The following is a 14,785-nucleotide window of genomic DNA, read 5'->3' on the forward strand; positions in this document are numbered from 1 at the left end:
TGAGTAAAGGCCAGTGAGGTGGTGGTGACTGGTGGTGACTGGTGGTTATAGTAGGGTAGTTGGTCAGAGGATTCCGTGCAAGAGCTTAAAGTCAGGGCAGGATACTCATTCACAAATACTGTCAGTTTTAAAATTTGAGACCGTTTTGGCATTATTAGTTTGAGAGAGATGTTTTATGTATTTATTTCTACTTTATTATCACAAACATTAAATTTATGTTAGTGTTTGTACTTTATAGGTTATATATTTAATATTTATTTCAGTTAAATACTTATCTTTAGTTTTCAATGTTCTTTTTCCTACAGAAGGTTTGAAGTCTCAAGTTGCCCGCCACAGTCTAAACTATATACAGGAAATTGGAAATGGCTGGTTTGGAAAGGTAAAGTTTGTTCGCTTTCATTTTTTCCCCTCCTACTTATACTGTTTAGAATTTAAAGCTAATTAAGACTTGTGTTATGTGACATTCCATATACTGTCTGCACACTATGGTACCAATTGAATTTCTCCATTGGCCCCTGAAACCATGTGGAAGTGTGAGCGTCAGCATTCCTGGGTGTGTGAGTTTTTCCAAGAAGGTCTTTTATTTCTATATCAGAGACTTTTCTAGTTGTTGGCAGACAACGGTAAGAAGGGAAAAGAGATGGGAATTTTAGAAGCTTTTTGTCCTCCTCAAATTATTTGTTTCTTCTTTCTTCTCCCCCTTCCCTTATGACACTTAAACCACTTTATAATAGATGGGTAGTATGGTTATAATTAAAACCATTGTGAAGAACTGTTGTGTTTCTCGTAGCCTGTCAAGTGACCTATAATAACACACTTTGTTGATCTTTTTACCACAGAAGGAATGATCTTTTTTATAACAACTCTTTCTATGATGGAGCAATCATTCTTTGTAAAAGGGTGTAACTGAGTGATCATTGCATCATAAGCAGGGCGGTCACGACCAGAAGATGTATTTGCTCTGTAGTCAACCATCTCATGCTTCTGTCTTTCTGATAAGAGTTGTTTGTCCTGTATCTTTTATGTCGTCCAAACTTTATTAGTCACCAGATCTTCTAAGCCATTTAGCAAAACCTATTATGTGTCAGACGTTGTTCTTGGTGCTGGGAGTATGATGTGGAGGAAGATGGTAAAGTCCTGGCCTGTGGAGTCCTGGGAATGTAGCAGCAAACGAGATGGAACCCTTGCCCTGACAAAGCTGAAATTTCTAGTTGGGGCTGGGGGGTGATCAGACAGTAAACAGTCAATGGTAGGAGACAGGAGGGGTAGGGGAGCCAGGGGACATGAGGTATTTCCTGCATTTAGAGACTTTGACTTTTCCTCAGAGGGGGCTAGGAAGGTGCTTCAGGATCTGGGGATGAGTGACATCACCTGGCTTACGGGTTGAGAGGATCGCCATGTTGTAGAGGGCCACGGGGAAGCAGGGAAATTGGTAAGAAGGCTGCCGCAATTGTCTAGGGAGAGTTGCAGGCAGGCTTGGACCTGGATGATAGCATGGAGAGGTCGAGGTTCCAACAGGAGCACACAGGACTTGGGATGGAGCAGATACGGAGTCGGGAGAGGGAAAGAAGTTAAGGATGATGGCTTATGGCCCGATTGGCAAGAAGCATGGAGTTGCTGTGATCTGAGGTGGGAAAGACTAGGGAGAAGCAGACGTGGAGGAGGAAGATGGGTTCACTTTTGGATACATCAGGGGTGAGATGGCTCTCAGATGTGCAAATGGAGATACCATGTAGGCAGCTGGAAATGCAAATTGAGAGTTCAAGACAGAGATATAAACTTGGGAGAACTCAGTATAGAGGTGGTACTTGAGGCTAGATGAAATCACCGAGAATGCTAACACAGAGGAGAGGGGGAGGCACAAGGACCGAGCCCTGAGGCCCCGCAGCGGGGAGGTCAGCACAGTCAGGGAGACCCTGTGAGGGAGACAGAAGAGTCAGCCAGTGAGTAGGAGAGGGCACAGGAGAGAGGAGCATTATTCTGAAGGTCTGAGGAGGAGCTCCAGAAGATGAATTGCAGTAGATGCTGTGGACACACTGAGCAAGATGAAGGCTGGAGAATTAGGACCCAGCAGCATGCAGTCCATGGTATCCTCAAAAGATTCAGTGCTTGTGACTTCAAAAGGGCCATGTCACATCCTCACGTGTGATGGGTTCCAGGGAGAAACTGGAGATGGCACATTTAGACAACTCTGTTGAGGAGTTTTAGTCTAAAAGGGAACAGAGAAATGATGAGCTGTTTGGGCCCATCCAAGGGCCAAGGGAAGGTTTTTTGATTGTTTTTTTTTATAGTATGTGCTGCTGTTTTAGCATGTTTATATGGGAGGGGGGACTGATACTGTGGGAGGGGGTGTAAGCGTAGAAGGGATCCACAGCATTATTGTAGGACTTGGTCTTAGGCACAGGGACAGTTTCTCTCCTGAAATGGGAGCAGAATGTGTACACAGGTGCAGGTGGATTTGGTGTTAAAATGAGCAGGTTCACTTCTGATCATTTTATTCAGTAAATAGGAGGCCCGTTTGAAATGCAGGAGTGAAAAGATGTACGTGAAGTTTGAACAAGAGGAGAATGTGGGAAAGTATATCGACTGGGGAAATGGGGGTGGTGGTGAGCAGCGCTGAGGACCCTCACAGATTTAAAATGAGACCACTCATCGTGGCTTTTTTCTACTTTTGGTGCTTTTTATTGTAGGCAAGTAGATGGATTTAAGCAGCACCGAGGCTTGGCTGAGCTAATAGACCTCAGTGAGAGGGCGCGGGGGTGATGGGAGTGAAGGGTCGTGGGCTCTAAGCTGTCAGGGAGGGGAGCGGGGCCTGCAGTCAGGACAGGAGGGTGGAAAAGCGGGATCATTAGTGGATTGGGGGGCAAGTTGTGCACTTATTGGATTAGACTGTTGAAGTAAGTGAGCTGGAAATCGAAGGATGGGTAGAGAAGAAGTTAAAATTCAAGGTTTTGGACATAACATAATTACTAGCTAGGTCTAGACCCCTGGAAGTGTTTGCTGAGATGGGCTCATAGGAAAGATGAGTGGGAGTGAGGTCGGAGAGCTGAGAGGTCCCAGTGTTGAGTGAATAGTCCCTGCATATGTTGCCCTCCAAGGATGACAACAGTGCTGGCTACAGAGAGAGAGAGACGGTGAGCCAGATCATTGCACTGGTCCCCTAGTTATTCTCCCCTCTTTGCAAATCAACACCATGGACGTGTTAGGCTTGTTATATCTGTGCAAACTCGTTATTTGAAACAGAGGATATGGCTTAGTTAATTATCAGAGTTTCCTGTTCTATGCATTCTTCTGCCCTTATATTCCTAATATAACATTAAATTCTGTTCAGGTTCTTATTCTCTATTTTCAGGGCATTAAAATTAATCTATTTTATAAAAATATAAAAAACCTATTTTAAAAGGAAGCCTTTTAGTTCTGACCATTCTCAGATAAAAATCTTTACTTCATCATCATTTTCATCTTAAATATTGTATTTCATCTTGAATAGTGCCTTTGTATTGTCCTATATTAATACTTAATATATCACTTGTAGCTTGTTCTTATTTTCATTCGCATTTTGTGTTCTGTTAATTTCATGGAGTGTTTTTTCCCTGTGTTTTGACTGAAGCTTTAGCACAAGATAAAGGCCTGGAATAACCGGCATGCCATGGATTTTTAAAGCTATAATGCAATGGTAGTTTGTACACTGGCTGTCTGTCAGTTTATTTTGTCCTATGTGAAGTAGACATAACAAAATAACACAACTCATTTGAAGTGTTTTTGAGAAATATTTGGGTTATATTTGAACCAAACTAATAAATTACTCTTCTGTAATATCATTGGCAATTTCTGTTAGAGTATAAAACATTTTTAAGTAAATAGAAAAGAAGTACATATAAATATATGAATGTTGTAAACACCTGATGACTGTTTTAAAACTTAAGGAAAATATTTTAGCTTTCCAAGCTTTTCGTGAGGTAGAATTTAAAATAATAGAAAGCCATCTGACTGTTGCTTAATTTGTTTTCCTGTATTCCATTTCCTGGTAAGTGTAACATACTTCTTTATCATGTTGATGGAAGTGAAGTGAAAAACTATTCTTTGGTTTTAGGTGCTCCTTGGAGAGATCTACACGGGCACTAGTGTAGTGAGAGTAATAGTGAAGGAGTTAAAAGCAAGTGCGAGCCCAAAGGAACACGATACTTTTTTGAAAAATGGAGAACCATACTAGTAAGTAAACCGTAATGAATGTTTTGTAAACGTGGTCTGTGGTCTGTTGAAAATCAGGTGTTTAAAACGCCTTTGGGATTTCTGCTTGTAAAATACAAAATTTAAATAAGATCCAGAGTCTCATAGCATAAGACCCAAAATGTCCAGGTTTCAGCTGAAATCACTGATCTTTCCAAGAACCAAGAGAACTCAACTAAGTAAGAAAAGACAACAGATGGTGGGAATGTAATTTGGTGCAGTCACTGTGGAAAACAGTATGGAGATTCCTCAAAAAACTAAACGTAGAGTTGCCAAATGGTCCAGCAATCCCACTCCTGGATGGGTCCAGCAATCACACCCCCAGACGAAATTCTAATTTCAAAGAGATACATGCACCCCTCTGTTCATAGCAGCACTATTCACAATAGCCAAGACATAGAAACAACCTAAATGTCCATCAACAGAGGAATGGATAAAGAAGATGTGGTACATTATATATAATGGAATACTACTCAGCCATAAAAAAGAATGAAATAATGCCATTTGCAGCAACATGGATGCAACTAGAGATTATCAAACTAAGTGAAGTAAGTCATACAGAGAAAGACAAATATCGTATGATATCACTTATATGTGGAAGCTAAAATATGACACAAATGAACTTTTTTACAAAACAGAAACAGACTCACAGATATAGAGAATAGGCCTGTGGTTACCAAGTGGGAGGGGGGCCAGGGTAGGGATAGACTGGGAGTTTGGGATTAGCAGATGCACACTGTTATATATAGAGTGGATGAACAACAAGGTCCTACTGTTACAGCACAGGGAACTATATTCAATACCCTGTGATAAACCATAATGTAAAAGAATATGAAAAAGAATACATTTACAACTGAGTCACTTTGCTGTACAGTACAAATTAGCACAACATTGTAAATCAACTATACTTCAATAAAATAAACACACACAAAAAATAGAAAAGACAACAGATACCAACACCAAGATGACAGAGATGTTAGGATTATCTGACAAGGATTTTAAAGCAGCTGTTGTAAAAATGCTTCAAAGAGCAATAAATTATAGTACCCTGGGACTTCCCTGGTGGCATAGTTGTTAAGAGTCCGCCTGCCAGTGCGGGGGACACGGGTTTGAGCCCTGGTCTGGGAAGATCCCACATGCCATGGAGCAACTAAGCCTATGTGCCACAACTACCGAAGCCCACATGCCTAGAGCCTGTGCTCTGCAACAAGAGAAGCCACCGCAGTGAGAAGCCCATGCACTGCAACAAAGAGTAGCCCCCGTTCACCGCAGCTAGAGAAAGCCTGTGTGCAGCAGTGAAGACCCAACATAGCCAAAAATAAAATAAATAAATAAATTTATATTTTAAAAAATTCTAGTACCCTTGAAACAAATGAAGAAAACAAAGTTTCAGCAAAGACATAGACTACATAAAGAACACCAAAGTGGACACTTTAGAACTGAAAAATATAATAATCAAAGTAAAAACTCAGTTGGATGAGTTCAACAGCAGAATGGAGAGGACAGAGGAAAAAATCAGTGAAGTTGAAGATAAAACAATAAATATCACCCAGTTCAAACAACAGAAAGAAAATATGCTTAAAAAAGTGAAAAGTGCCTCAGGGACTTGGGGGACTTGAACAAAAGATCAAGACATCCCAGATTGAAAGGAGATAGAAAGTGGATAGAAAAAGTATTTGAAGAAATACTAACTGGAAAATGTTCCACATTTTGAAAAGACAAACCTACAGATTCATAAGTTGATCAAATCTCAAACAGGATAAACCCAAAGAAATTCATGCCAGCGCACATCATAATCAAAACTTCTGAAAGTGAAAGACAAAAAAATCTCAGAAGCCGGGAGAAAGAAACACGGACAAGTCTCAAATCAATAACCTAAGCTCATACTTTAAAGGACCAGAAAAAGAGGAGCAAGATGAACTCAAAGCAAACAGAAGGAGTAGATATTAAAGATAAGAGCAGAGGTCGATAAAATTGAAAACAGCAGATAAAAATCATTGAAACATAAAGTTGGCTCTTTGGAAAGATAATAAAATTGACAAACCTCTAACAAGACTGACAGAGAATAAAAGAGAAGACACAGATTCCTAATATCAGGAATGAAAGAGACCCTACAGACATCAAAAGGATAATAAGGGACAAACAGCTCTACGTATATATATATTTGACAACTTAGATGAAATGAACCAATTACTCAAAAAGCACAAACCACCACGACTCACCCAATATGAAATAGGTTATTTGAATAGAGCTATAATCCTTGAAGAAATGGAGTTTGCAACTTAAAAGCTCTCAAAAAGAGTCCCCAGGCTTAGACAGTTTGACCAGAGCATTCTACAAAACAACTAAAGATGAATTAATGCCAGTTCTACACAATATTTTCTAGAAAATAGAAGAGGAGGGAACACTTCCTAACTCATTTTATGAAACCAGTATTACCGTGATACCAAAACTTGACAAAGTGCAAAAAGGAAAACTGTAGACCGATATCTGTCAACGATGTTGACGCAGAAATTCTAACCAAAATATTAGCAAATATATAAAAAGTTATATATCATGACCAATTGGAATTTATTCCAGGAATGCCAGTCTGATTCAGTATTTGAAAATCAATCAGTGTAGTCCACCATAATTACTGGGTAAAGAAGAAACATCACATGATCCTGTCAGTTGATGGAGAAAAACATTTGACAAAACTCCACACTAATTCATGATAAAAACTCTTTGAAAACTAGGAATAGATGAGAATCTCCACTTATTAAAGAACATCTACAAAAAATCTACATCTAGCATCATACTTAATGGTGAAAGACTGAATGCTTTTATCCCTAAGATCAAGAAAGACGTAGATGTTTGCTCTCATCCCTGCTATTCAATAAGAGCCAGAAGTTCTAACTAGCTCAATAAGGCAAGAAAAGGAAACATTCAGAAGCCTGTAGATCAGAAAGAAAGACCTAAGTGTCTGTGTTTATATGCAGAAAACGTTTATGCAGAAAATCCCAAGTAATCTCCAAAAAAAAAAAAAATCCCCTAGAACTAGTAAGAGAGAATTCAGCAAGGCTGCAGGATGCATGGTCAACATACAAAAGTCAGTTTTATTTCTGTGTACTATCAATGAACATGTAGAAACCAACTTTAAAATAACTTTAATATTCACTCAAAAACAAAAAAGAAATACTTAAGTACATGTACAGGACTTGTATGCTGAAAACTATAGAAACTGATGAAAGAAATCAAGGTCTAAATAAACGAAGAGACATACCATATTCATGGGTTGGAAGATTCGTGAAGATGTCCGTTCTTCCCAGTCAGATTCCTGCAATTCCTATCAAAATCCCAGCAAGATTTTAAAAACCTATATACAAGATTATTCTAAAATTATATATAAAGGCAAAAGTAGGATAGGTGAAACAAGTATGAAAAATAAGAATAAAAATTGGAGGAATCATTTGACCCAATTTCAAGACCTTATATAGCTATGTAATTAGGACTGTGTTTTTGGCAGAGAGATAGACAGAACTCAACAGTAAAAAACAAAAATAAACAAAAGACATCAAGTGACACCAAAGAGGATCTATGGATGGCAATGAAAAGATCAACGTCATTAACTAGGGTAATTACAGTCATGATGAGAGAACACTTCACAAGTATTAGGAAAGCTAAAATAAAACAGCAACAATACCAGATGCTGGTGAGGATGTGGAGAAACTGGATCTCTCACACATTGCTGGTGGGAATGTAAAATGGTACAGCCACTTTGGAAAATAGTTTTGACAGTTTGTTAAAAAACGAAACATACGCTTACCACTGTATGTATTAGTCAACGTTCTCCAGAGAAACAGAGCCGGTAGAATCTGTAGATAGATAGATGGATGGATGTATGGATGTATGGAAAGATGGATAGATGGATAGATGGATGGATGGATAGATAGGTAGATGGATGGATAGATAGATACATAGATGAATGGATAGAGGGATGGATGGATGGACAGAGAGGTAGAGAGAGAGATGGATGGATGGATGGATGGAGAGATGGATGGATGGATGGATGGATAGCGAGAGAGAGATAGATGGATAGATAGGTAATTTATTTTAGGGAAATGGCTCATGCAGTTATGGAGACTGGCAAGTCTGCAGGGTGGACCAGCAGGCTGGAGACCCAGAGCAGAGCCACTGTTCAGTTCATGTCCAAGGCCATCTGCTGGCAGAATTCCTTCTTCACTGGGTGAGGCTAGTCTTTGTTCTTTGGACAAAGCCCACCCACATTTTGGAGCACCGTCTGCTCTTACTGAAAGTCCACTGATTTAAATGATGATCTCATCCAAAACCACCTTCACAGAAGTGTCCAGAATAATGTTTGACCAAATACCTGCATTGTGGCTCAGCCACGTTGACAGAAAATTAACCGTCACACCTTGTAACCCAGCTGTTGCACTCCTAGGCACTTAGCGCATAGAAATGAAGACTTACTTCCATACAAAATCTCTTGTGTGATTATTTGTAGCGGCTTTATTTATAGTAGCCTCAAACTGGAAAAACTAAAATGCCCTCTACAGGTGACCGGGTAAACAAACTATGGTCCATCCAGCCATGGAATCCTGCTCAGTAGCAGAAGGGAAGGGACTGCTGATGCAGGCAGTGACTCGGGTCATCTGGAGGGCATTGTGTTGAGTGAAAAAAATCAGTCTCAGAGGGCCACATACTGTGTGGTTTCGCTTACATAGTATTCTCAGAATGAGAACATTATAGAAAAGGAGACCAGATTCGTGGTTGCCAGGGCTGAGGAATGGTTGGGGGCGGCGGCAGTGTGACTAGAAAGGGGTAGCAGAAAGGGGTAGCATGGGAGACCTTCGTGGTGGGGGGCAGTTCTGCATTTCTGCTGAGCGGTGGTTGCACAAATCCACACATGTTGATAACAGGACTTGCAAGCCACACACACACCGCACCCTAGTGTCAGGGCCCTAGTTTGGGGATTGCACTGATAGTGTCAGGTGTCACCGGTGGGAAAAACTGGGTGAAGGGGACATGGGACCTCTTTGTACTATCTTGGCAACTTACTCTTAATTCATTATTGCTTCAAAATAAAGTTTTGAAGTTTAAAAAACCATTTTGGCATATCTTTTTTTTTTAACTTTGTTTTAGACAAAATATTTTCCAAAAAGAGTTTGTGTACCGTGATTTATGAAAATAGTATATAAGCCAGATAGCCTAAGAGGTAACTGAGTATTTTATTATGTGGATTGAAATGCTCATGGCATATAGTTTGCCTTCTTTTAAACGATGCTTCAAAATGATATCTGTAAAGTTAAATCACTAAAGTTACAGATTCTTACGTTAGGAGATGTTCTAATTTGTGAAAATGTTCGCCTGATTGGCCTTGAATTACTTAATCATTACATGACTTAGAATACATCTGTTAAATAGAATCTTAATTGTGCTCTTTTCAGTTGATCATATTTAAATCGTTAAGAATGTTAAATTTGCAGTTACTGTTTGAGCAATTCTACTAGCCTGCTCCCTCATGAACAATACTGTGACTTTTATTTTTACCAGTACTCTTCAGCATCCAAATATTCTTCAGTGTGTTGGACAGTGTGTAGAAGCAATCCCCTATCTCCTGGTGTTTGAGTTCTGTGACTTGGTAAGTTTTCAGTAGAAATTCAAAGTCAAGTATTCAGAAGTTTTTACCAAAGTGTTTTTGACAGATAGAAATGCTGGATGAGGGACTGCTTTCACTTCTGTCCCAGCTAGTTAATTCCAAAGAAAAATTATTAATAAACTTGATATATTAGCTTTCAGTGGGTTATATTATAGTAACCCCCCCAAATCTCAGTGGCTGATAAGAGCAAAGTGATTCTCATTGGCTCTGGGTCAGCTTCAGCTCTGTTCCAGGCTATGTTCACCTCTACCCCAGGGTCAGTGTTTTATTCTATCTGTAGATGCTGGGGAGAAAAACGTGTATTCTGGTGATCTGTACAGTATGTCTGTATGGGTCTTTTGGGTCAAGTTTATGAGGCTGTTCAAATCTCCTGTATCCTTCTGATTTGTGGGGAGGGGGCAGGGACAGAGGGAGCCTGGGTCAGTTTTCTATCAGTTATTGAGAGGCATGTTAAAATTTCCTGCTCTGATTATGGATTTTCCTTATTTTTCATTATAGTTCTAGTTGTTTTGCTTTGTACATTTTGATACCCCGCTGTGTCAGGGATCCAAATTTAGAGTTGATATAACTTCCCTTAATTTGAAACTTTTATCATTATGAATGCAATCTCTTTAAGATTAAAAGCATTACTGAGGATTAAGTCTGTTTTTATTGATGTTAATGTAGTTAGGCCAGCTTTCTTTTGGTTAGAATTTGCCTGGTTTATCTCTGTCAGTCCTCTTCTCTGGTTGACATCTCTTGTAAATAGCTTACGGTTAGAATTTTATTAACCTGTCGGTCTCGGTCACTTAACATGGAACAGGTCATCCATTTATGTTTATTGTACCTATGAGATATTTGGAATGTTATGTGCCTGTTGTGTATTATTTTTCTTACCTGTTTCAACTTTTCTTTTTTGCTTTTTTTCTAGCCTTCTTTTAGATTCTTGAATTTTTTTGTTTGTTTCAGTTTTCCCCATCTACTATTTTAGATACTGTTTCTTAATTTTGTGTATGGTTACACTAGAAGTTACAACATGCATATTTAGTGTAACAAGGTCTAAAATTAATATTTTAACCCTTCTCCAGAGATGCTGGGACCTCATCAAGCTCTCTCTCCATGTAAAGAAACCAGAGTTAATCCTACTTTTCTGTGCCCTCCCCACGTTTCCCCCGTCGTGGAGGGTGCTTCCTGATTGAACACTTGGTGTAGAAAGGCAGCGTGCTCTTCTCAAGGGACCCAGAGAGAAAACTGGCCATTGTCCTCTAGGCCTCCTACTTAGAGGGAGCAGACACGTGATAATTGCCATTTAGCCTTATTATTTAGTAGAGGCACGAGAACGAAGAGGAAGGAGTTCGCAAGGATGTTTCTCATAGTTTTATTGCGTAGCTGGTTTTGATCATCTCAGAATTATCAGAGCTATGGTATGTATGATCCTTACTTATCATAATATGAAAATAACTCCTTTTAGTCTAGCTCTTGGTGACCAGTATGATAGGTGACACAGCAGGTGAGGAAAGAAGACCAAAGATGCATTTTTATGTGATGAGACAAGTCTGCTTGTCAGAGTTCTGCTTTTCTGAGACATTTAATGGTATCTCTTTTGGGTCCCTAAGCTCCTGATATTAATTATAAATAACAGTGGGAACGTTCTTCATGAGTGACTGTAACAGAAATAGCAGCGGGGACCACCATCTTCTCGAAGTCGCACGTTTCCAGGCTAATCGAGGTGGTTTATAAAACTAGCTCATGTACTTTGGCATTTTCTTATTCTTTACCCTGTTTGTCCATTCCTGAAAGTTTTACTAGACAATGTTGTTGTTTTTCCTGGAATAGTAAAAGCTTAATGTTTTCTTCTAAGTGGGTTCAGGTAATGGGTTTAGTTTTAGTGCTGTTCTAATTTGTTTTTGCTTTTGTTTTTTTTTCAATTTTATTTATTTATTTTTGGCTACATTGGGTCTTCGATGCTGCGCGCGGGCTTTCTCCAGTTGTGGCGAGCGGGGGATACTCTTCATTGCGGCGCGTGGGCTTCTCATTGCAGTGGCTGCTCTTTGTTGTAGAGCACAGGCTTAGTTGCTCCTCCACATGTGGGATCTTCCCGGACCAGGGCAGGAACCTGAGTCCCCCACATTGGCAGGCGGATTCTTAACCACTGTACCACCAGGGAAGTCCCCAACATTCTTTTTATAGAATTTTTCCCTCGTACTTTTCTATCTCAGATTTAAATGCGTATTCTCCAAGTACTGACACTAGACTAAGTATTCAGAACATACATATTTACTTACCTACATTTCTGTTGGCTTTCATATTTTGGGGTGAAGATTATGGATACAGCCCTCCAGAATTAGGAAATGTGACTTCTTGAAACACATTTTATGTGACTCTCCTAAGTCATGTTCACTCCTCAGTCACTCCTGAAGGCTGAACATCTGGAAAGAGCCCATCCCCACCAAAAGCTTTCACTGGCAGTGAGAGCTAGTAGCCGTTTTTATTTAAGTGCACTGCCCAAGGGTACATTGATCAATAGTAAAATTAAAAATAATTTTCTCCCCGAAATTAAACTAGAATTCCCACATGATCTGGCAGTTTCACTTCTAGGTACATATATCCACACAGTTGGGAGCAGGGTCCCATCTTCATGCCCGTGCTCACAGCAGCAGCATTCACAGTAGCCACGAGGCAGAAGCAGCCCAGGTGTCCATCAGTGGTTGAACAAATAAAATTGGGTCTATCCATACACTGGAGTATTATTCAGCCTTAAAAAGGAAGGAAATTCTGCCACATGCTGCAATATGGAAGAACCTTGGGGTCATTATGCTCAGTGGAAGAAGCTAAGTCACAAAAACACAGATACTGTAGGATTCCACTTATATGAGGTCCCTGGAGTGGTCAGACTCACGGAGACGGAAGGTAGAAGGGTGGGTGCCGGGGGCCGGCGGGAGGAGGGGATGGGGGAGTCAGTGTTTAATGGGGACAGACGTTCAGTTTGGGAAGACGAAGAGAGTTCTGTGGGTAGACGGTGGTGATGGCTGCACAGCAGTGTCAGTGTCCTTAATGCCACTGAACTGTACACTTAGAAACACTTAAGGGTGGTAATTTTATGTTACGTGGTTCTCACCACACAAAAGACCTTGGTAATTACCTGCTATTATGGAAGGGGCTGTGCCGCTGTTAACTATACTTGGAGGAGGCTGGTATGCCCTTGGGAAATCTGTCAGTCAGCACCCGGAATGTCCAGCCTCATATCAAGGTAAAGGCCGTTAACCCAGGGAGCCCCCAACCATGCCAGGCAGTGATGTCACATTTATCTCCGAGGGCAGTTTCGTTCTCATCATCTCTGGACCCTAGTAAGTTGCAGAGGGACCAGCTCCTGAGCAGCAAGGGCTGGGCCTCGACCGGGGGCACTGGCCCTGCAGTTAGGTCCTTGGGGCTCAGTGTGTGCAGACACCAGGTAGCAGAAACGGTCAGCTCGTGTCAGGCCCGTGAGCCATAGAGGTGCCTTCCTACCTGGACTGCAGGGACGTTCCCAGCACACCCCAAAGCCTGGCTTCACCCGAGCCCTGCTCCCAGCCTGGATGCCCCAGAACCCTCCCAGAAAGAGGCCAGACTGAGCAGAGGGGCGTCATTCGGGGCAAAAGCACCTTCTGGCCAGGGGCCAGGGGCCAGAGGCCAGAGGCCAGAGGCCAGGGGCCTGTAGCCCAGGACTGGTAATCAGCAGCTGCAGCCGCAGTGAAAGGAGCCACTGTCTTCACGTGTTCTTAGCAGGTCAGGAGCGACTGGGTGAATGTTGGCCCTTTCCGTCGCCGCCAGGCAGTGACCATGCTCAGCGATAACATCTTCTAAGGAGAAAGGAGGGAATATTTTCACACTTACTTGAGTCATTCCTTGTGAGATGGAATTACCAGTCTCTGAAAAGCACTTTATCTTAGAATTTTTATGAAAGAAAATGAAAACTCTTCTGAGTTTGGTAGCTGGACCAGAGTCGCCGATGTGTACTGCTGATGGTGCAGTGTTCGTGAGGGGAGAGAACACTGCAGGGTGTTGTGTGTAACTTGTGGCCATAGGAGGTACACTGTGCTCTCACATGTCTATGCGGGCAAGATTGTTTGGGGGTAAGGGTCACTCAACAGAAATGTTTGAGCACCTGTTGAGTACAAAGAGCTGTGCCCAGTGCTCTCAGGAGCACGGGTGAATCACCCTGACCCTGCCTTTTCTGCCTGTAGAGCCAAGCGGGCCTGCCTTCAGATGCTGGTCCTGCCACTTACTTGTGTATCACCTTGGAGAGTTACCTGACCTCTTTAAGCCTCAGTGTAGACATCTGTAAAATGGGAGTGATACTGCCCACCCTGTAGGCATAGTAGGTGCTCAGGAAGTAGTAGTTATTTTTATTCATTTTTAGTTTCTCAATTGATCATAATTTAAAGGTTTGAGTAGTCCTGTGTAGCAATTCTAACTAGGCTCACTGACTCCTTTGGGAAGGCTTCACAAAGGAAGTGGCGTTTGTTCTGAGTGTGCACAGGTGGGTGGATGGACTTTCCTCCGCAGGAAAGCGTCATAGGAACAGCGTGAGCCAGGCAGGGTAGCTCAACTGTGCGTGTGGACCGGGGTGGGGGGTGGGGCGATAGATGGTCCCGCAGTGGGTGGCGTGGGGACCGGGTGAGAGAGCACTGCGTTAGGAGAGGCTAGTTGGCATCCGCTGGGAAAGATCAGCTGGAAAGGTGACAAGCCGAGACCAACTACTTGGAGGCCAGACTGCAGGCCCAGGTAAGGACAAGGAAGTAGATCACCTCCACTCTGTCCTATCTCCCATGACAGTCAGCAGTTTCTTCCTCTGTCACCGGACTCCGAAGCAAGAGATGATAGTCTTTTCTTTGCAAGGGAGCGATCTTGGTGTCGTGTGCAGATTTCCACAGCCGT

At 41.6% G+C, this 14,785-nt stretch overlaps 1 protein-coding gene across 10 annotated transcripts in view; it reads left to right on the plus strand.

Moving 5' to 3' along the window:
* Window positions 1-14,785, plus strand: part of LMTK2 (lemur tail kinase 2) — an 88,180-nt gene that overhangs the window by 40,214 nt on the left and 33,181 nt on the right. For 6 of the 10 annotated variants that reach the window (XM_089895634.1, XM_022587722.3, XM_022587723.3 and 3 more), the window contains 3 exons: window positions 306-379; window positions 4,094-4,212; window positions 9,784-9,871. In XM_089895634.1, coding sequence (XP_089751760.1) covers window positions 306-379; window positions 4,094-4,212; window positions 9,784-9,871 — 281 coding nt within the window. Of the gene's footprint in view, window positions 1-305; window positions 380-4,093; window positions 4,213-9,783; window positions 9,872-11,063; window positions 11,293-14,785 lie in introns of those variants that run through there. The other 4 variants (XM_089895636.1, XM_089895641.1, XM_089895637.1 and 1 more) reach the window with 3 other exon arrangements.

This window comes from Delphinapterus leucas, chromosome 15 (assembly GCF_059928025.1).
Source record: "Delphinapterus leucas isolate spDelLeu-1000000601 "Yukka" chromosome 15, BTC_Dleu_Yukka2, whole genome shotgun sequence".
Classification (NCBI taxonomy): Eukaryota; Metazoa; Chordata; class Mammalia; order Artiodactyla; family Monodontidae; genus Delphinapterus; species Delphinapterus leucas.